At 36.2% G+C, this 23118-nt stretch overlaps 2 protein-coding genes across 5 annotated transcripts in view; one reads left to right on the top strand and one right to left on the bottom strand.

Annotated features, from left to right (window-relative positions):
* The window catches only part of SASS6 (SAS-6 centriolar assembly protein), a 42832-nt gene extending 21445 nt beyond the window's left edge, over window positions 1-21387 (top strand). For 2 of the 3 annotated variants that reach the window (XM_004775186.3, XM_045064899.1), the window contains exons 12-17: window positions 32-113; window positions 1003-1139; window positions 3272-3400; window positions 16823-16920; window positions 19389-19483; window positions 19586-21387. In XM_004775186.3, the coding sequence (XP_004775243.1) occupies window positions 32-113; window positions 1003-1139; window positions 3272-3400; window positions 16823-16920; window positions 19389-19483; window positions 19586-19692 (648 nt within the window). In that variant the 3' untranslated portion in view covers window positions 19693-21387. Of the gene's footprint in view, window positions 1-31; window positions 114-1002; window positions 1140-3271; window positions 3401-16822; window positions 16921-18667; window positions 18704-19388; window positions 19484-19585 lie in introns of those variants that run through there. The other variant, XM_045064900.1, reaches the window with a different exon arrangement.
* A 315-nt stretch (window positions 21388-21702) lies between these two features.
* The window catches only part of MFSD14A (major facilitator superfamily domain containing 14A), a 41377-nt gene continuing 39961 nt past the window's right edge, over window positions 21703-23118 (bottom strand). For both annotated transcript variants that reach the window (XM_004775185.3, XM_013047174.2), the window contains one exon: window positions 21703-22908. In XM_004775185.3, coding sequence (XP_004775242.1) covers window positions 22702-22908 — 207 coding nt within the window. In that variant the 3' untranslated portion in view covers window positions 21703-22701. The remainder of the gene's footprint in view (window positions 22909-23118) is intronic.

The following is a 23118-nucleotide window of genomic DNA, read 5'->3' as shown; positions in this document are numbered from 1 at the left end:
CTTATTATACTTATGAGGATTGACATTTCAGGTGTGCAAATTACAAGAACAGTTAGAAGCTACCGTTCAAAAGCTTGAAGAAAGCAAACAGCTTCTAAAAAATAATGAAAAATGTAAGTATTTTATGTTTTTATGTAAATGAGGTTTGTAATTGTGTTCTTACTCTGAAAATTGTATTTGAATTCATAGAAGTCTAGGTAAATCAAGATATTGCTACATCCGGGGCACCTGGGTGGCTCAGTGGGTTAAGCCTCTGCCTTTCGCTCAGGTCATGATCTCAGGGTCCTGGGATCGAGTCCCCCACATTGGGCTCTCTGCTCATCGGGGAGCCTGCTTCCCCCTTTCTCTCTGCCTGCTGCTCTGTCTACTTGTGATCTCTCTCTCTCTGTCAAATAAATAAATAAAATTTAAAAAAAATATTGCTACATCCAAAAAATTTATTTTAAATATATTGTTTTGATGTTTTTGCTATAATATCCTGTATATCAGCTGCCCTGTAAAACTGTTATCATTATAAAGAAAGCCATATTACATGTGTCAGTAACCCAAAATTAAGTGTTGAAAATATTGACTATAATTTAAATTCTTCACCAAACTTCTTTATTACTTTATTTTAATTGCTGTATTTATCTAATAGTAATAATGTAATTATTTGAAACTAAAGTGTAAGATTAAGCCTTTAACATTTTTTTGGTTTTTGTATTAGCTATCAGACAAGAGTGTGAACTTCAAATAAACTGTAAGATATTCTAAAAAAGAAAGCCTTCAAAGAAATCCTTGACAAGCAGAAATGTATGCTTCTGATAGTAATAGAATAAGGAATTCTCTGTGGCAGTTGCTAAAATAAGAGTCTTTAATGGCAAAAATTGAGGTGAACCTATATTCTCCTGTGATATAGTTTTAAGACTTGAAATTTTAAAAATCTCAATGATTTTTAGATGTTTGAAGTTATTAGAAAAAATTACTCGAAATTCTTTACCTTGTTTTGTTCTTTTATTTAAGTAATCACATGGTTAAATAAAGAACTAAATGAAAATCAGCTAGTGAGAAAGCAAGATGGATTGGGACCTTCTACCACTCCACCTGTACATTCTAGCAGCAACATAATCAGAAGTGGGATTTCTCCTAACTCAAATGTGGTATGTTTTAAATTAAGACTTGAGTGGTCTTAGTAAATTACCTAAAACTAAAATATTCCAGACTATGAGGAAGTCTTCATGTCTTCAGGTGTTGGTACAAATATGGCTAGAGTCCTATAACTGTTAGCACTGAGGTAAAGGTTAAGTCCCACTTGGAAGTGGGACATACAGGTATACTTGCTCTTAACAAAGAGGCTGTATTTCAAGGGCACACTTATTTTTAAAGTTTAGTTGGATATAGAAATCATTCAGTAATAACCAAAGTAATGCCAAATGTTCTGAAGAAGGGAGTACTTTGGGGGCCTTAAGAAGGAAGAAGAGAGTTTGGGCTTAAGTTTGAAACTATGATACAAGAAGCATAAACTCATGCTGAGTGAAATAAGTCAAGCAGAGAGAGTCAACTATCATATGTTTTCACTTATTTGGAGCATAAGATGTAACATGGAGGACATGGGGAGATGGAGAGAAGGGAGTTGAGGGCAATTGGAGGGGAGATGAACCATGAGAGACTATGGACTCTGAAAAACAGTCTGAGGGGTTTGAAGGGGGCGGTGGGAGGTTGGGGGAGCCTGCTGGTGGGTATTATGGAGGGCACATATTGCATGGAGCACTGGATGTGGTGCATAATGAAATCTGTTACACTTAAATTAAATTTTTAAAAATTGCCAAATCAAAAAAAAAAAAAGCAGCAGCATAAACTGAACTTTATTTGAAAAAGAAAAGAGAAAGAAATGTCCTTTTATCAGCCTGTCAGCTCTAGATTCTAGAAGGAATTAGTTACGATATCTAAGCTTTCTAGCTCTTAAGACCAGGTCTTTTGCTTTCTCCTTGCAAGAAATTAGAGAAGAGAAAAAGAACAGCAGCTCTTTACATCTGGGAGCAAGGCCCTGGTGTTGCTAGGAGAGCTGGCCTGACTCACAACTAGGTCTTGGGGCTCTTCTCTTGAACATAAATAATTTCACAGAATATCAACATCAGGCAAGGCCACTCTGTGACAGATCAAGACAAGAACAAGACCACCTCATAATATCTAAACACAATTTTAAAAAATGAAAATTGCTAAACCGTAGAATGGGCAACATCCTCCTCTCCTGGCTAACATGATTGACTCTTCCTTCTTTACCAATTACAGTTTTGGCCTTAATACATTCCTCCCGACTTACCTAATAACATTTATTTCAGATGATCAGTCATAAAATTATCCTCATTTCCAGATAGCATCTGACTCACAACAAAGCTACACTTCATTAAACTCTCTTAAACCACCTAACATATTAGTCCCATTTAACACCTATGTACTGCCACATCCTTACTATGTTTCCCACGATATGCAGTCTCCGTTGTTTGTAAGGAGCAATAAACCCACCTTGTATACCTATAGATATGTTTCTGGTAGCTTTTGATTGGAGAGCATTGGAAGAGGATTTAAAATGCACATATCTAATTGAATTTTAAATCTATACTAGTAAATCAGATTGTACTTGATGTTTAAAAAAAGGAATATATTTTGCTAAATTGGGAAAAGGTGTGAAAAGAAGTGCCCAGTACTGAATTACAAACTTGAAAAACTTGACAGGCTTACCCTTCATGACTTATGATAGATAGTTGTGTAGATGTTTTTTGTCTTGCAGCCAGTGATGTATACAATTGTTTCTTAAGGTTTGTGTTTCGGTTGTTCTCTTTTAGTCTTTAGGTGACATTGGTTAATGGTGTTGCCGCCATATTGAATATTTAATGGCAAAACAAATTATGGTCTGAATTAATCTATTTAAGAACATGTATCTTGTTCACATTCTGGCTGAAAATTATTTTTATTTTATGTCTGATTGGCTGATTGATCTATGACTCCACCCTACTTCCATTCCCCCTTTTCAGGAATGGAAGACCTATAGAGAACCAGGATGGTTCAGAGAGGTTGTTGTTTAAACTCAGTTCAAAGACCGGTCCAGTGGCTTATTTTGCTAAGCTTGTACAGCCAGTCTTTAGAAAACTTAAAGGTATCCTAGCCTCATGCTATTATAATAAAGCAGAGTTTCATAGTGTCATGATAAAATTGGCCTCTAAGATACTGCTTTTAAGTATTACAACAACAAAAAATCTCATCCTTAACCTTTTTATGTTTTTATTTTTAGGTTGATGGTAGACTTCCTTACCCAACTTGTGGGATTGGTTATCCTGTCTCCTCTGCATTTGCATTCCAAAATACCTTTCCTCATCCTATATCTGCCAAAAATACCATCCACCCAGTTTCTGGACCAAAGGTAGAAAAATTAACTAATAACTTTTTTGGGGGAAAATACAGCAATTTATTATCAAACTTTTTTTTTCTTGAAGATTAGCCTTTGGTCAGTTGCTAAATATTAGGTAATACATAAATATATTCCCAAATATCTAGTTTATACTTACAGGAAATACAGTCTGTACTATATGGTACTTCTTGAGTCACTCTGGTTTATAAAAAGCTGGACATCATTCTGCTTACATTTTTTTTATTCCCATTCAGCCTCTTTTTCCAATTTATTCATTCTTGATTACAACTCTGAGCCTAACTAGCATCACTGACTTTATACTGTTGATGTATTAGCTCTGGTGACATTTTTGGATTCTGTTACCAGTGTTTATTCTTTCTTTCTTTAAAGATTTTATTTATTTATTTGACAGCAGTGAGAGAGGGAATATAAGCAGGGAAGTGGGAGAGGGAGAAGCAGGCTTCCCACTGAGCAGGGAGCCCAATGTAGGGCTCGATCCCAGGACCCTGGGATCATGACCTCAACAACTAAGCCACCCAGGTTCCCCTGTTGCCAGTGTTTAAAGGTCTGATAAGGCAGACTTGTAGCATATTCTAAAATGTAGTTCTGGCAACATTATCTTAAATAGCATAGACCTAGAATTTCCTCCAGTGTGATTTATTTGCTAAGGCTTTTTTCTATCCGTTTGAGTTTTTCATCATCGTTAGTACTAATGTCTTAGGTATATATGTTTTCATATTTATTATAATTTTATTTACATAATAATTTAATCTGCTCAGACCAGCCACTGATTCTTTTTCTTTCCTAGCATTAGGTGAAAATTGTTTTTTTTGTAAATTATAGAGACAAGTAAATGTTTTTGAAAGAGATTTTTAAAAAGATTTATTTATTTATTTTAGAGAGAGAATGTGTGCATGAGGAGCGGGGGCAGAGGCAGAGGGAAAGGGAGAGAATCTCAAACTGACTGCTCCCTGAGCATGGAGCCTGATGTACTCAATCCCATGACCCTGAGGTCATGACTTGAGCCGAAATCAAGAGTTAGATGCCTAACTGACTCAGCCATCCAGGTGTCCCTGAAAAGAATATTTTGAATTGAGGACTTTGAGATTACTATTATAAACCCTTTATCAAATTAGTTTTGGGCTGCCCTAAAAATAAGTTGTGTTGCTTAGCCTATGCCTCTTTTTAACTTTTTGAGCCTGAGAATTCTCAGTGAAATGGGAATTAAACCTGAGTTTTTATGCTTTGAATATCATTATGTAAAGAGTAGTTAGGTGCATGTAGTTGGCTTTTCTTGCATTGTCTGTTAAAGAGTATCGATATGTGTATTTAAAGGAGTACTATTTTTTTACAATGTTACCTAACGCTTGTACTGTTAACTTTATTTGTCCATATTTTATTTTTTAATTTTAATTCCAGTATAATTAACATACAGTATTAATTTCATGTTTACAATGTAGTTATTCAGCAGTTCTATATATTACTCAGTGTTCATCAAGATAAGTGTATACTTAATCCCCTTCATTGAATTCACCCGTTTCCCCACCTACCTCCCCTCATTTTGTCTTCTACAGTTTGTTTTTTGGTTTGTCTTTTTTCCCTTTGTTTTATTTCTTAAATTCCACATATGAGTGGAAATCGTGTGTTTTTTGTTTTCCTTTTACTTATTTTACATACAATTATACCCTTCAGTTCCTTCCATGCTTTCCAAATGGCAAGATTTCATACTTTCTTTAATGACTGGACAGTATTACATTGTATATATACCATGTTATCTTGATCCGTTCATCTATCAGTTGACACTGGGGCTGCTTCCAGAATTTGGCTATTGTAAATAATGCTGCTATAAATGTGGGGGTGTATATATCTTTTTAAATTAGTGTTTTCTTATTCTTTGTGTAAATACCCAGTAGTGGAATTACTGGATCATAGGCTATTCTATTTTTAGTTTTTTGAGGACCCTCCATACTATTTTACACAGTGGATGCGTCAGTTTGCATTCTCACCAACTGTGTGTGAGGGTTCCTTTTTCTCTACATCCTTGCCAATGCTTGTTTCTTGAATACTGTGTTCCTTAATGAATATCATGTACTCAAATGTGATTGTGTGTTGGATCAATTTTTTTCTTGAGAATTATGATTGAATTGCTTTTTCATTCTATTTTACTTTTAAGTTTTTATTTTAATTACAATTAGTTAAATGCAGTATTATTAGTTTTAGGTATACAATATAGTAATTTATCAGTTCTGTATATCACTTGGTGCTCAAGTGATCACAAGTACACTCCTTAATCTTCATCAACTCTTTAACCCTATTTAACCCCAACACCCTCCCCCGGTAACCATCAGATTATTCTCTGTAATTAAAAGTCTGTTTTTGTTTTGACACACACAATCTCTCTTTTTTTATTTGCTTGTTCTCTTTCTTAAATTCCACGTATGAGTGAAATCGTATGGTATTTGTCTTTGACGTATATTTATCTTAGCATTATATTCTCTAGCTCCATCCACGTCATTGCAATTGGCAAGATTTCATTCTTTGTATGGCTGAATACTATTCCATTATGTAGATATACCACATCTTTTCCATTCATCAACTCATGGATACTTGGACTGTTACCCTATCTTGGCTATTGTATATAATGCTGCTATTGTATCCCTTTGAATTAGTGTTTTTGTATTCTTTGGGTAAATATCCAGTAGTACAATTGCTGGATCATAAAGTAGTTCTATTTTTAACTTTTTGAGGGACTTCCACACTGTTTTTCAAATTGCTTTTTTTTTTTTTTTTTTTTTTTTTAAATCTTAAACAGCTTTCCGGGGTGGGGATATATATATATATATATATATATATATATATATATATATATAAAAATAATATCCAAAGTGAGGACAAAAAATACTATATATACTTTCCAGATAATTGCCTAAATATGGTCTAATATGACTTACAAGATTACCTTTATAGTTTTTCTAGAATTAGAGGAATCATTATAACAAGGATATTCCTAAATATAAGAGCTAGACTTTCAGGGTTTCCTATATCACTGATCTCCATATTCTTTTGATTATGTATCCCCAAAAGTTGAAAAACAAAAGCAACCTAAAACAAGTAAAACATGTTGAGCTTGACTCTAGTGAATATTTATTTGTGAATTATATGCATATACTATTCAACTACTGTATTATGTACAGTATAGTTTAGTGGTTAAGAAGGTGGATTCTGATGTTAGGGTTTAAATCTTTTTTTAATTAACATGTAATGTATAATTAGCTCCAGGGGTACAGGTCTGTGAATCACCAGGTTTACATACTTCACAGCACTCACCATAGCACATACCTTCCCCAATGTCCATAATCCCACCACCCTCTCCCTATCCCCCTCTTCCCAGCAACCCTCAGTTTGTTTTGTGAGATTAAGAGTCTCATGGTTTGTCTCCCTACCAATCCCATCTTGTTTCATTTATTCCTTTCCTAACCCCCAAAACCCCCACGTTGCCTCTCAACTTCCAAATATCAGGGAGATCATATTATAATTGTCTTTCTCTGATTGACTTATTTCGCTAAGCATAATACCCTCTAGTTCCATCCCCGTCATTGCAAATAGCAAGATTTCATTTCTTTTGATGGCTGCATAGTATTCCATTGTGTGTATATATAGCACATCCTCTTTATCCATTCATCTGTTGATGGACATCTCAGTTCTTCCATAGTTCAGCTATTGCGGGCATTGCTGCTATAAACATTTGGGTGCATGTGCCCCTTTGGATCACTCCATTTGTGTCTTTAGGATAAATAACCAGTGGTGCAATTGCTGGGTCATAGGGTAGCTCTGTTTTCAACTTTTTGAGGAACCTCCATGCTGTTTTCCAGAGTGGTTGCACCAGCTTGCATTCCCACCAACAGTGTAGGAGTGTTCCCCTTTCTCCACATCCTCGCCAGCATCTGTCATTTCCTGACTTGTTAATTTTAGCCATTCTGACTGGTGTGAGGCGGTATCTCATTGTGGTTTTGATTTGTATTTCCCTGATGCTGAGTCATGTGGAGCACTTTTTCATGTGTCTGTTGGCCATCTCGATGTCTTCTTTACAGAAATATCTGTTCATGTCCTCTGCCCATTTCTTTTTTTTATTTTTATTTTTTTATTTTTTTTAAAGATTTATTTATTTGTCAGAGAGAAAGACAGCAAGCACAGGCAGACAGAGAGGCAGGCAGAGTCAGGGAGAAGCAGGCTCCCTGCGGAGCAAGGAGCCCGATGTGGGACTCGATCCCAGGACGCTGGGATCATGACCTGAGCCGAAGGCAGCCGCTTAACCAACTGAGCCACCCAGGTGTCCCCTCTGCCCATTTCTTGATTGGATTATTTATTCCTTGGGTGTTGAGTTTGATAAGTACTTTATATTTTGGATACTAGCCCTTTATCTGATACGTAGTTTGCAAATATCTTCTCCCATTCTGTCAGTTGTCTTTTGGTTTTGATAACTGTTTCCTTTGCTATGCAAAAGCTTTTGATCTTGATGAAGTCCCAATAGTTCATTTTTGTTAGGGTTTAAATCTTGCCTTTATCAAGGTGAATTGGGTCAGCCACTGAAACAGACAAAAAAGAAGAAACCTCTAACTTTCATGTTTCAGTTCCTCCACTTGTAAAATGGAGCAGTAATTTTATCTGCCTTGCTGGATTATTGTAAGAGCTAGGTGAGTTAATACATTCGCTTAGAATAGTGCCTTGTACGTGATAATTGCTTTATTATGTTATCTATTATTAATAAAATACTTGAATATATAAATGAAAGAGTAAATTGAAAATGTATATAAATCAAATTTATGAGATTTTCTTCTACCTCAGCTTATGGTCACAATCACTGCCTACTTTGGAGACCACTGATCTAGCTAGAACTGTGCTGGCAGCTATAATCATTAAAACATGCTCTTTTTAGTCGAAGTAAAAAAAAATTTATTTCATGATATGAATCTGTGATATATGTGATGTCTTTAAATGTTTCTGTTAAAATTTAATACTTTTGAGGCGCCCAAGTGGCTGAGTTGGTTAAGCAACTGCCTTTGGCTCAGGTCATGATCCTGGAGTCCAGGGATTGAGTCATACATGGGGCTCCCTGCTTAGCAGGGGTCTGTTTCTCCCTCTGACCTCTCCCCTCTCACGCTCTCTCTTATTCAGCATCATGTGGGGCTCAATCTCACAACCCTGAGATCATGACCTGAGCTGAAATCAAAGGTTGGTTGCTTAACTAACTGAGCCCCCCAGACAACCCTCACTGAGAACTTTTACAATGATCAGATTTCATCCTGGAGATTGTGATGTGAGAGATTTTTCTATAATGAGAATGTAGTGAAGATCAGAGGATTGATTTATCTTGATAATGTTTAGCCCACAATGTATATTCAGAGACAGATTTTATCTGCATTCCTCAATTCAGTTAGCCACTTTATTCACCAGATGGTTCTAAATTAATTTTTGCTTATTTTCTGTTAACTATTTAAAAAATAATATATGAACTTAGGAAGCTTCCACTTGTACAAGAGGATATAGTGTCTAAATGTCCCTCCTGTGGTTTCTAGTTGTCACTTCAGAGAAGGTCACTATTAGGAGTTTCTTTGATATATTCCAAAAATATTTAAGGCATATGCAAGGATATATGTGTGTACCTATGTATGTACATTTGTAATCATCAGGGTTTGTATATTTAACCATAGTACATGCCTACTGTTCTGTGCCTTACTTCATTCAACAGTATTTGGAATAGGTCCCTTTTATGTATCAGAATGTTTTTGTTATTTAATAACTACTTACTTTATGGATGGACTATAATTAATTTAAGTAGTGCTTTGTTAATGGATGATGAGTGATGTTGAGCATGTTTTCATGTATCTGCTGGCTACCTGTATATCTTCTTTGGAAGAATCATTCAGATTCTCTGCTCATTTTTTAATCAGATCATTCATGTGTGTGGAGAGGGAGTGGTGTTGAGTCGTGTCACTTCTTTATATATGTTTGATATTAACTTATTGGATGTATCATTTGCAAATTTCTATTCAGTAGGTTTCCTGTTTTGTTGATGGTTTCCTTTGCTTTTCAAAAGCTCATTATTTTCGTGTGGTCTCAACAGTTTATTTTTGCTTTTATTTCACTTGCCTTCAGACACACATCTAGAAAAATGTTGCTAAGGCTGATGTCAAAGAGATTACTGGCTATATTTTCTTCTAGGAGTTACAGTTCCAGGCCTCACATTTGGGTCTTTTTTTTTTTTTATTTGACAGAGATCACAAGTAGGCAGAGAGGCAGGCAGAGAGAGAAAAGGAAGCAGGCTCCCTGCTGAGCAGAGAGCCCGATGCGGGACTCGATCCCAGGACCCTGAGATCATGACCTGAGCTGAAGGCAGCAGCTTTAACCCACTGAGCCACCCAGGCGCCCTCACATTTGGGTCTTTAATCCATTTAATTTTTAGGTATGACGTGAATGTCATCCAGGTTTATTCCAGTGCATTGAGCTGTCCAGTTGTCCCAGCACCACTTGTATATGAGACTCTCTTTTGTCTCACAGTATATTCTTACATCCCATGCTATAATTTAATTTACCATATAAGGATGGGTTTATTTCTCTGTGCTCTATTCTGTTTGATTGATCTGTGTGTTTATTTTTGTGGCAGTACCACACTCTTTTACTACAGCCTTGTAGTATTATCTTGAAATGTACCTCCAACTTCATTGTTTTTCTCATGAACTGCTTTGGCAGTTCCATACATCACCTAGTGCTCATCACAAGTGCTCGCCTTAATATCGCTACCAGCTGTTTAGCACATCCCTTCATCCCCACTCCCTCTGGTAACCAGCAGTTTGTTCTCTAGAATTAAGAATCTATTATTGGTCTCTCTCTCTATTTTTTTCCCTTTGCTTATTTTGTTTCTTAAATTCCATGAATGAATGAAATCATATAGTATTTGTCTTTCTCTGACCTGTTTTGTTTACCATTATAGCTGCACCATGTTATTGCAAATGGCAAGTTTTCATTCCTTAGAGCTGAAGAACACTCCATTGCATACGTATACCACATTTTATTTATTCATTCATCAGTTGATGGACACCTGGGCTGCTTCCATAACTTAGCTATTCTAAATAATGCTGCTGTAAACATAGGAGTGCCTGGAATTGTTTTCCTAATTTCCCTTTCTGCTGCTTCATGTTTAATCTATAGAAATACAACCAACTCTGTATATTAATTTTGTATCCTGCAATTTTACTGAATTCATTTAATCTAATAGTATTTTTTGTAGAGTCTTTAGGGTTTTCTATCAGTGGTATCATGTCATCTGTAAATGGTGATTGTTACCACTTTGTATGCCTTTTATTTCTTCTTGTCTCATTGCTCTGGGTAGGACTTCCAGTACCATGTTGAATAAAAGTAGCTAGAGTGAACATTCTTTTACTGATCCTGATGTTAAGGGAAAAAGTTTCAGTTTCCCACCATTCAATATGATATGGGTTTGTTGTATATGGCTTTTGTTATGTTGAGGTATGTTGTCTCTAAACCCAGTTTGTTGAGAATTTTTATCATGAATGAGTATTGAAGTCATTAGATGCTTTTTCTTTTTATCTATTGAGATGATTGTGTGATTTTTGTTAATGTGGTGTTTCACATATTGGTTGATTTGCAGATATTGAACCATTCTTGGATCCCAGGAATAAATCCACTTAAATGGGGTGAATGATGCTTTTTTCCTTCACCTGAGATTTATTTATTTATTTATTTATAATAGAGATAGCTTGCAAGCAGGGGGAGGGGCACCGGGAGAGGGAGAGAGAGAATCCACAAGCAGACTCCCTGACTGAGTTTAGAGCCTGATGTGGAGTGTGAATGATGCTTTTATTATATTATGGTATGTTGTATGCTACCTTTTGCTGAGGATTTTTGTATCTGTTGTTCTTCAGGGATGTGACCTTTAGTTTTCCTTTTTTGTAGTGTCTTGTCTTGTAGGGTTTATTGTGACAGTAATGCTGGCCTTGTAGAATATATCTACATATTGAAGCTTCCTTTCTTCTATTTTTTGGAATAGATTGACGAGAAAATAGACATTAATTCTTCTTTAAATGTTAGATAGAATTTGCCTGTGAATCCATCTGGTTCTGAACTTTGATTTGTTGGGAATTTGGGGGTTTTGGAAGATGTTCTTTATTTTAGAGAGCATGAGTGGGAAAGGGGACAGAGGGAAAGGGAGAGAGAGAGAATCTGAAGCAGATTCAATGCTGAATGCGGAGCCTGTCGTGGGGCTTAGTCTCAGAACCCTGAGATCATGACCTGAGCTGAAATCAAGAGTTAGATGCTTAACCAACTAAGCCACCCAGGTGTCCCAGGAATTTTTTGATTACTGATTTAATTTATTGACTAGAAATTGGTCTCAACTGTTCAGATTTTCTCTCTCTTCTTAATTCAGTTTTGGAAGATTGTAGGTTTTTAGGAATCTGTACCTTCTTGGTTGCCCAATTTTTGGCATATAATTTTTCATTTTGGTTTCTTATAATCCTTTGTGTTTCTGTGGTGTTGGTTGTTACTTTCCTTTCTGATTTTATTTATTTTGTTTCTCTCTTTTTTCTTTATGAGTCTCGCTAAAAGTTTGTCAGGTTTGTTGATATTTTCAAAGAACCACCTGATTTCATTGATCTCTTTCGGTGTTTTTTTAGTCTCTGTTTCATTTATTTCTGCTCTAATCTTTATTTTTCCCGGCTTGGGCTTTGTTCTTTTTTTTTTTTTTTTTCTTTTGTCTTCATTTGGATTTTTGGTTTCTTTTTTTTTTTTTTAAGATTTTATTTATTTATTTGACAAAGAGACAGTGAGAGAAGGAATACAAGCACGGGAAGTGGGAGAGAGAAAAGCAGGTTTCCTGCTGAGCAGGAGCCTGATGAGGGCTCCATCCTAGGACCACCTGAGCCAAAGGCAGATGCTTAACAAATGAGCCACCCAGGCGCCCCTGTCTTCATGTGGTTTTTGATTTCCTCCTTTATTTCATTGACCCAGTGGGTATTTAGTAGCATGTTATTTAAGCTCCATGTGTTTATGCTTTTTCCAGTTTTTTTTTCTTGTAATTTCTAGTTTCGTAACTGTTGTGGTTGATACGATTTCAGTCTTACATTTATTGATACCTGTTTTGTGACCCAATATGTGATCTGTCCTGGAGAATGTTTCATGTGATTTTATTTTACTTTACTCTTTTAAAGATTTTATTTATTTGTCAGAGCACACGCAGGCAGAGTGGTAGGCAGAGAGAGAAACGGACTCCCCGCTGAGCAAGGAGCCCGATGTGGGACTCAATTCCAGTACCCTGGGATCATAACCTGAGTCAAAGGCAGATGCTTAACCGACTGAGCCACCTAGGCATCCCCGTTTCATGTGATTTTAAAGCAATGTGTATTCTTTTGTTTTGGGATGGAACATTCTGTATGTATCTGTTAAGTCTATCTGGTTTAATATGTTACGCAAAGACACAGTTCCCACTTAATTTTTTGCCTGAATTATCCATTGATGTAAGTGGGGTGTTAAAATCCTCTACTATCATTGTATTACTGTCAATTTCTCCCTTTATATCTGCTAATATTTGTCTATTATGTGCTCCAGTGGTCAGTACATAGATATTTACAATTGTTGTATCCCTTTGTTGGATTCATCCCTTTATTATTCTTTATCTTCTTTATCTTTTGTTATGCTTTAACGTCTGTGTTGTTTGATGTAAGTATTGCTATGTAGGTTTTATTTCGCTTCCGTTTTTGTGGAATATCTTTTTCATCACTTCAGTTTCAGTCTTCATGTGTCTTTAGATCTGAAGCAAATCTTCTTGGGAGCAGCATATAGATGGGGCTTGTTTGTTTCCATTTTGTCACCCTGTGTCTTGACTGGACCATTTAGATCATAGCATTCTGGATTTTTTGTTTTCTTCTTCAGCTTTATTTCAGTTATCTGGGTAGCTTTTACTCAAGGGGTAGTTCAGCCCTTCTATAAAGCTATGTTCCTTCATGGCTCTTCACTGAATGCCTTAAATACTTGCCAAGGACTTTCAACTTTATCTCCATGATCGTGAACCTTGGGAACTGTTCAGATTAAATCTGCCATCTCTTTTTTTTTTTTTAGTCTTTGGAGATTTGCCCTATGCATGTGTCTAGTGCTGAACAAAAACTCAAAAGCGAGGGGTGCCTGGGTGGCTCAGTGGTTAGGCCGCTGCCTTCGGCTCAGGTCATGATCTCAGGGTCCTGGGATCGAGTCCCGCATCGGGCTCTCTGCTCGGCGGGGAGCATGCTTCCTCCTCTCTCTCTCTGCCTGCCTCTCTGCCTACTTGTGATTTCTCTCTGTCGAATAAATAAATAAAATCTTTAAAAAAAAAACTCAAAAGGGACCCATGTGCAGATTTCTAGAGGTTTTTCTCTTTTTATATATATATATATATTTTTTAATTTTATATTTTTATTTATTTGAGAGAGAGTGAGCAAGTGAGCATGAGCAGGAGGAGGGGCAGAAGGAGAGGAGAGAGAATCCCAAGCAGACTCCACAGTGAGCATGGAGCCTCTTGATCTCCCAACCCTGAGATCATAACCTGAACCTGAATCAAGAGTCAGACGCTTAAATGACTGAGCACCTAGGAGCCTCCTTATAGCTTCTTGCTTGTCAGAATTCTGCTCTGCAACTTCCACTCACCCCAGCCTCCCTAAATTCTGATCTTGATCTCTTCCACTCTTAGCAATTATGTTTTACCTCTGTACCTGAATTTAGATAAAGTGCTTCCACTTGGAAACCTGGGTCAGTTGTAGGGATCACACTTCTCTCAAAGATCACAGTGGTGTACTACCTTTTTTTCAGTATTTGAGACCATTCTTTTTATTTTGCCCAGTTTTGTAATTTATTACGTTTGCCTGTATCTTATGAATTGATATCTGGTACTTAACATTTCTTACTCTTTCATGTTTATTTTTCTATAAGGAATATTGGAAAATTCTTTAAAAAATTCACTTTTAAAACTCCTTTTTGTGTTTAAGTTATCATGTGAAATGCATAGATTAATGTAGGGAGAACTAATAACTTTGGAATACTGAACATTGATAGTCAAGTACATTATTAGCCTATACTTTTTTTTTTTTTTAAAGATTTATTTGACAGAGATCTCAAGTAGGCAGAGAGGCAGGCAGGGGTGGGAGAAACAGGCTCCCCATTGAGCAGAGAGCCTGATGTAGGGCTGGATCCCAGGACCCTGAGATCATGGCCTGAGCCAAAGGCAGAGGCTTAACCCACTGAGCCACTCAGGTGCCCCTACTTTTTTTATTCGTAATTTTAACCAATAGTTTGTACCTATCTGCTATTATTGTGAGTTTTTACTAAAAATAGATATTTCTTGTTTTCTTGTGCCTTTTCCTTTTGTATGCAAGTAGTCAGTTTTTTAAATCTATTAGTTTGGTGACTTAATATGTATACCTCTACTTTTAAGATACAACCCATTTATAGGTTTCCGGTATGAAACCTCAGTCGTATATCTTTAGATTTTTGTATAGATTCTTGGATTACTTTTGATTATTTTAAAGATTTTTTATTTATTGTTGGGGGCGGGGAGAGAGAGAGGAGGGGTGGAGGGAGCTGGAAAGGGAGAGAAGCAGACTTCCTGCTGAGTGCAGAGCCTGAGCCTGATTATGATCTGAGCCAAAACCAAGAGTCAGTCACTTAACTGAGCCACCCAGGTGGCACTACTTTTGATTGCTCTGAAGTTCAAATTCCTAGCTTTCATTTAGAATCCTTAAATATAACAGCCTTTGAAAATTCTTGAAAGGAAAGAATTCTCAGAATGCATGAGGTATATGCATAATTGTGGTAAGTAGGGAGATAACTTTTAGAGCTGTGACACTTCCTTAAATGTACAGTTGAGGGGATGCCTGGGTTCATTAAGCATCTGCCTGCAGCTCAGGTCATGATCCCGGGGTCCTGAGATCAAGCCCTGCATCAGGCTCCCTGCTCAACGGGGAGTCTGCTTTTCCCTTGTCCACTCCCCCGGCTTGTGTTCCCTCTTTTACAATCTCTCTCTCCGTCAAATAAATAAATAGAAAATCTTAGAAAATAAATGTACAGTTGGCCCTTGAACTATGTTGGGGTTTGGGGGCATCGACCCCCCCCACACATTGTCAAAAAACTGCATGTAACTTTTGACTCCCCCCAAACTAAACTACTGTATTTTTAATATATATATTCCTATATATCGTTTTACCTCACCCCCGACAAATGTATTTTATATTGTGATTGAAAAGTAAGAAGTTGCCAGTTGATAACAAGCAAGGGGAAGTAGAGGAAAGATGCAGGGTAGGCTGGAACAGCAGGACTTTCCTGTGCTTTTGGCGCTCCTCATCCCACTACCTGTGTGTGTGAGGGTTAGTTCACTGAAGGCTTGAACTGAGAGGCAGTAAAGGAACCAGCTCTGGAGAGCGATTCTCGCTCAAGTGGCAAGGCCAGTTACTGGTCCTACTTGGCCAGGGAGCACAGAGTGATACCACATCACCAAAGAGTCCGGGGGAACTCCACAATGACAGGAAGAAGCCTGCAGTGCAGAGCTGACAGCAGGGAGAGGTGCTGTCGGCCATACTGAATGTTCTCCAAGTGGACGGGCAAAGAGCCCAGGGATCTAGCAGCTCACAGCCTACCAGCATTTCCTGTAAGCAGGAGCTGCCGGAGGACCATGTAGAGAGTCAGGTGGATCAAGCCAACCCAGAGAGATGGTAAAGGTGCTCTGCGGTCCTCTAGACATTGCGTAGAAGGAAATTTTCTACATTTCTGGGTACTGGATAATGAGTGTTAATCCAGGATCCAGTTTTGCTGACTTTGGGTGGGGATAAGGAGATTTTTGGTACCTCATTCTACTGTACTGTATTTATTGACCGAGATCTGTGTATAAATAGAGCCCTGCAATTCAAACCCAGGTTGTTCAGCTATATTAACGTTTGTTTTGTTTCAAAATAATTTTTTTTTAAGATTTTTATTTATTTATTTGACAGATCACAAGTGGGCAGAGAGGCAGGCGGCAGGGGTAGGAGAAGCAGGCTCCGCGCTGAGCCGGAGCTCGATGTGGGGCTCGATCCCAGAACCTTGGGACCATGACCTGAGCTGAAGGTGGAGACTTAACCCACTGAGCCACCTAGGTGCTCCTCAAAATAATTGTTAAGAGAATCATTTTATGCTATCCATCTTGCTTCTATCACAGGAATCTTTTTGACAAGAAGAAAGAGGATTTTTTTGTTGTTAAATCTTCTCACGAAAATGTGCTTGCGTTATAAAGCTCGTGTTGAATCTGTTCTTCTGTGGTCTAGATTTATCAGAAAAAAGATGGAACCACCTGTCTCCATATGGAACTTTCTCGGTTCTCACTAATTAGGTTACATGATGTGTTCTCCATCTTTACAGGTCCAGTTTAACTTGCAGTTTACAAAACCAAATACACCTCTAGGAGAAGTTCAGTCAGGAACAACTGTTAGTATGCCTTGCTCAACTGATAAGGAAAAGTAAGTACTTGTTGGCATAAAATTTAATGTTTGCAATTTTATCCATGCTTGAAAGCTTTGATGCCCACTTATTGTGACATTTTAAGTTGCTGATCAGTGGGATTGAAGTGGAGTTCTCTTTATCTATGAAAAAGAGATTTCCCTTTTTTTTTTAAACTGTAAGAGACAGTTAAACATTTATAAACTTTATTATTTATAAATGTAAAAATTTATTTTTTAAGAGTGACTTTCCTGCATAACTGAACCACCTTTCATCTGTTTGGGGGCAAATACATAGAAATCTTTTTAACTCTATTTAGTGTGGTTTTGTTTTTGTTTTCTTGTATGGCTGTGTCTGCCTCTGAAAGCTCTCCATTTTTCTGAATTAATGCTTCCAGTGTAAAGTACTCTGAGAAGCCAGCTATTTTGATTTTATTTATACTTTAAATATTTATTTATTTTAGAAAGAGAGAGTGCACGACTAAAGGGAGGGACAGAAGGAGAGGGAGAGAAGCTGACTTCCTGCTGAGCATGGAGTCCAAAGGCTCAATCTCAGGACCCTCAGATCATGACCTGAGCCGGAACAAAAAGTCTTACCCTTCACCGAATGAACTACCCAGGCACCCCAGGAGTTACCTATTTTAAACTGCTAGAATTCTTTGCTAAGAATAAGGCTTGTGAGATTGTCCCATACCTACCAAAATAAGCTTTAATTTTATGACATATTCTGCCTATTCAGAAATCCCTTCCTATTTTTTAGCTCTTATACATGGGTTTTACATAGTGAGGTTTGTTCCGTCAGTGAGTTGTGACTAAATTAAATAGCTCATGAAAATTTGTCTCTCTGGGTAGTCTCACTGGTAGTCTATACATGTTTGTACTATTTTTTTCTTACCATTGTGCTTCTTAAAAATTAATCATTTTAAGACCTGTCTGCTGACACTCATTACCATGAGCTAGCATCATTCAAGTATACTGCGGAATAAATTACTAACAGTTCAAAAAGGCTTCTTATCCCCATTCTCTGGCTTTCATTCATTGGCTTCTGTAAAACTGTCACCAGTATGAATATTACAAAAGTTTGGGAGCCTCTCAAAAAAAAATTTGAAATCTTGAAATGTATATGTTATATTTAATCTTAAAACTTGTTTAAATAAGAGGCATATCATTTGTAATCCCTGTTAATGGTAGAACACCATGTTTATATATTTAACTGTGTCATATACACCAAGCACAATTTTACTTGCAGAAAATATCATATTTGTGGTACAAAAATCAGACCTAATCATGTGTCCCTAAAATTAGGACTGTTCAGCTATTTTGAGTGTTTTTTGTTTGTAATTGGTTTTTTCCTGTATTTGTTTTCAGGAAAAAGTGGCAATGGGTATCAAAAGTTTAAAAAGTTAAAATTGAAGGAAATACCTATTCACCCACTTAATTCTTTTCTGAAAATTGGAAAAAGACCACTTAATTTTAAGAATGTACATTGTTTTACAAGTGCCTTTAAACTCTTGTGCCATAGAACTATTAGAGAAACTTGACACTGGACAGATTTAGAAAAAAGGAGTATGGTGATAGAAGGGGGAAAATACAACTAGGTAAATGCCCCCATATTTTTCTAAACTTTTGTATTTGTATTCATCTGACTAGAATTCATTATTTATTTATTTTAATAGTGCATATTAATGACGTCTTTGAAGTACTGTAAAGTTCTGAAGAGCTTTTGGCAAAGGAAAAAGTTTACTCTTTAATTACTATTTTTTTAAAGTAGGCTCCATGCCTAGTGTGGAACCCAATGCAGGGCTTGAACTCACAACCCTGAGATTGAGACCTGAGCTGAGATGGATTCAGAGGCTTAACTAGCTGAACCAACCAGGTGCCCCTTACTCATTTTAAATACGAGATAGAAATGGTTAAATGATACTCTTGAAGCATGAACATGTGTTTTCATTCAGCATGTATCACTTATGCATTATGGTTTTATGGTTTCATAGTACTAGCATTTTTAGTTCCCCATATTCTTTATCTTAGCTCTTCGACTTATTAGTGTTATTTATGATAGTCTGCTGTTCACTGGGAAGGGTACTTTGGCTTATGGATAAACTGCTTAAGAAACCAGTGAAGAATGACTTGTTTTGAACAAAGCTATAAACATAGTTAGATTATTATTATTATTATTTTTTAAGATTTTATTTATTTATTTGTAAGAGAGAGAGAGTGAGAGCGAGCACAGGCAGACAGAGTGGAAGGCAGAGTCAGAGGGAGAAGCAGGCTCCCTGCGGAGCAAGGAGCCCGATGTGGGACTCGATCCCAGGACGCTGGGATCATGACCTGAGCCAAAGGCAGCTGCTTAACCAACTGAGCCACCCAGGCGTCCCACATAGTTAGATTATTTTATATATAGTATGTGTTTGTAGATTAACAGTTAATGTTGATGGTTTATCTCAAGTGAAAATAAATTTTAAAATAAATACTACTTTCCTTTCAAGTGGTGCAAATGTAGGGCTGGAATCCAAATACCTGAAGAAAAGGGAAGACAGCATTCCTTTACGTGGGCTCAGCCAAAACCTGTTCAATAATCCAGGTGAGAGGACAGTTCTGAAATGGATTTGACAGTGGTTTAATTGGCTATATTTTATGTAGAACTAAGTGAATACAAATAATCTTTTTTTGTCCTCATTTGCAGACCATCAAAAAGATGGCACTTTAGGAGCATTACAGACATCTTCCAAACCTGCAGTGCTCCCTTCTGCATCTTCAGCGTATTTCCCTGGGCAGTTAACAAACAGTTAATGCTAGTGTTGTCTTTAACTTTTTATTGAAATTTTATAAATTCCCATGGTTTAAAAATGTATGCGCAGCATAGATCAAAATTCTAAGCCAGCAAATTTCAAAGTTTACTTGAGCTTACTGTATTAGATTGTTTGGATCCTTTTTAACTCCTGCTGTTGTTCCACGGCAAGCTAGAGGAGCCAGTTTGTACTTGGGGGATTCGGAGTGAAGATTCTGAGTAAATGACGCTTTTTCATTTGTGAACATGGTGTTTGATAGAATGATAATATGAATTCTATTAAATGAATCCTTAGAAATTCTCAGAATTTCTGAGGGAAAAGTTGATCCTCATAAGAGACATTCTAGTCATTGAGGATCTGGGTAAATGAAAACCTGCTTAGATAGAATATGAAACCAAAGACTATCACTAATTCATTTTATCATTTCCATTGGTAAAATAAAAGTTTTAAGTTTGACAACAAAATTATGAGGGAAAATGATTATCTCTAGAGATATCTATATTATTGATATTTACAATAAAGAATATTTACAATAAAGGGGAAATCCTAAAATTACCTTCAATGAAATTAATCCTTCATAGCAAGTAAATACTTTCTTTGCAGCATCTTTAAATTAGCTATTGAACAAGTCTAACTAATTCTGATAATTTTGATAAATTAGAAAAATAATTTGGACAATGTTAACCTTATTAAGTATAAAGTGCTTTGAGCTGCAAAGTTTATAGGATTTTAATGCTTCCTGGAAATCTATACTTACCCAGTTTTTCTCTCATTTGGAGTTTTATTAGTTTGTTATTCAGTTAAACCTGTATTAGTGGAATGTTTTAAAAAGTAGTACATTACAAAGTACTTTAAGAGCATCATGAATATTCATTGTTTTTTATACTAATCATTTTAATGTTTGCTTAATAAGGTAGGCAAAGTGAGTAACTGCTAGAAGTTACAATTTTTTTTTCTTCGTTGTAACCAACCCAGTTTCAAGTAAGAATTATTTGGAGAAAAATTAGGTTCTAAAATTTCACCCAGACTCAAAGGGTCCCATTTTGTTTTCTTACTGATGATCACCAGGTACAGAGCAGCATTGTCTTATGAAATGTATAAATCAATTGTTTATAAGGACTGCTAATGCTCATCTGATATTTAACAAACTATTTTCAAGGACCTTACTACATAGATTCGGAGAGAATTCAGTATATGAATATCAATGTTATTAGGTTTATGGTAAGACAAAGAATTTAGTATTTGGTCGTATTTTTCTGAAGCTGTGTTGGTAGTTGCAAGCAGTCTTAACTAGGGGATTTATTCTAAAAAATTAAGTAACCATTACTGGGTAGTGACTTATGTATGACTTGTCATTTCAATATACTATATGAGTATTAGTAAGAATACTTGGTTACAGTGAATTGAAAGTATTTAATAATCTAGAAAGTAGCCTCTTGGTGATATTAGAATCTTTCCTGTAAATATTATGTAATATATAAAAACATGACAGGGTTTGGATGGGATTTAGGGCATACAGGTAGTTCTTTTTTATTTGAAATTGTTTTGCAGTGTACAGCTGTACATGTGTTAATAATCACAAGGTTGCACTTAACATATTTCTATAAACTGAGCTTTGTTAATAAAGTATTTATGGAGTATGATGTGTATATAAAAATAAACAGCATTGATCTGCAGCTGTTGATGATGCTTAGAATTGAAGTACTTCCATTTAATTTACGGACTAAGTTTCCATTTCTTTTGCCTTCCTATGGGAGTATTTTGTAGTGAGGGGGGATTAAAGGCAAGATGGTGTAAAGCTTTGATTTGTTACTGTAAAAATGATTATGGTAACAAATAAAGCCAACAGACCTTACAGGGAATCACAGATCAAGACTTTCTTTAAAAAAAAAAATCATTAAAATATTTAATTTTATTAACAGAATATTTACATTTCTTTTAAGACCTTATTTAACCATAGTGAATGTTCCAAGTTTAAAAAGCATTGAGCAATAACCACACACAAGATGAAAACAGTGTAAACTATACAATACTTTATGTACAATTTTTACAAAGTAACACTTTTTAAATAATATAACTGGACACAAAAATATACACTTTAGAGAAATTCACATCAGTAATTGTATAAAGCTCTCTTCTAGAGTCCTGAAAATTTAGGACAAACATTAGCTCTGTAAATAAAGTGTTACTGTGACAGTCCTGAAAGGCCACTATATATATTTATCTACATATAGATATCACATTGACATTTTCAAGGCTACCAGCTTTACTATATAATTTTTAGATTATGTATTCAAGTGTTGAGGTTCTTGTGATTATGCAAACATTAAAAGAATAGTGGTATAAGTAGCTGGGGAACAAACCCGAGCCAGCGTTTAGATTTACAGACTCTACCCCAATTTAAATTCTAAATGGCTGATATTTTCTCATTTCAAAAACAGTGGTGAATGTTTAAAATAAAATTACTACAAACAAGCTTGAAACATGATTCAGATTTAGTACAATTTTCTTAAAGTTTTTTTTTTTTTTAATGCAAACAATTCATTTACCATTTCTTTACTTTAGTGCATCTGCATTAAGGCTTTGAATTATTTGACCCAAGATTTTACAATGTTAAAAACGAACAGGTCCATAACCATACTACCTACTCTGTCTCGCTGTGAGTCAGCATAGAGTTAAAGCTCAACACCTGAAGGAAATGGTAGCAGAGACGTTGCTAGTATCTAAGAAGGTACGTATATAGTTTTTAATTAAAGGATGTATAATAAAACAAAAGCTAGTGGCAAGAAATTGGTGCTAATAAACAAAAGGTTTCTTTTCAAAAGAAATTGTAACATCTTTGGAAAACTGTCCGGTTCTGGTTCTTTCTTTAGTTCCCACGGAGTTCATGCAGATACATTTCTTAAGACAACCTTAAAGTACATTGTAGATGGAAATGGAATGTACATCCAGAACTACAGGTGAAAACTAAGACCTGGGTGTGATAGAAAAGTCTTCCTGATTTCGGTCATCACACATTTGTGTCCTGGAGTAAAGGTTCTTTGGCCTCTCCTGGCGCTTGTGTACTATGAGGATGGCTGTGACTGCCACAGTGCTTTCTCCAACTGCTGGACCGTAAGCTTAAATTGGTATGTTCTGGAATAAACAAGGCAACAAGCAGAGCCAGCAGTACTGAACAGGCTCCAAAGAGGAAGGGGGGGCCAGGGATGATCGAATTCTGAGAAAGAAAAAGATAATTAGGACTTTTGCGCTGAAATCTCCACTCTTAAGAAACTGCTTCTTTTTAATAATCAGATTGCTATGAATTGTAAGCCAGGGTCTTCTCTCTTTCTTCAGAGCCACAGTAAGAAAATGCATTTGCTTTTCAGGAGAAAGGGACACTATCGTACTCTCACTATAAAATTCTGAGGATAACAGCTGACCCAAG

Source organism: Mustela putorius, unplaced genomic scaffold (genome assembly GCF_011764305.1).
Source record: "Mustela putorius furo isolate JIRA1106 unplaced genomic scaffold, ASM1176430v1.1 tig00003853_pilon_pilon_pilon, whole genome shotgun sequence".
Taxonomy (NCBI): domain Eukaryota; kingdom Metazoa; phylum Chordata; class Mammalia; order Carnivora; family Mustelidae; genus Mustela; species Mustela putorius.
Note: the sequence above shows the minus strand (reverse complement) of the source record. Positions and strands in the feature narration are given on the sequence as shown.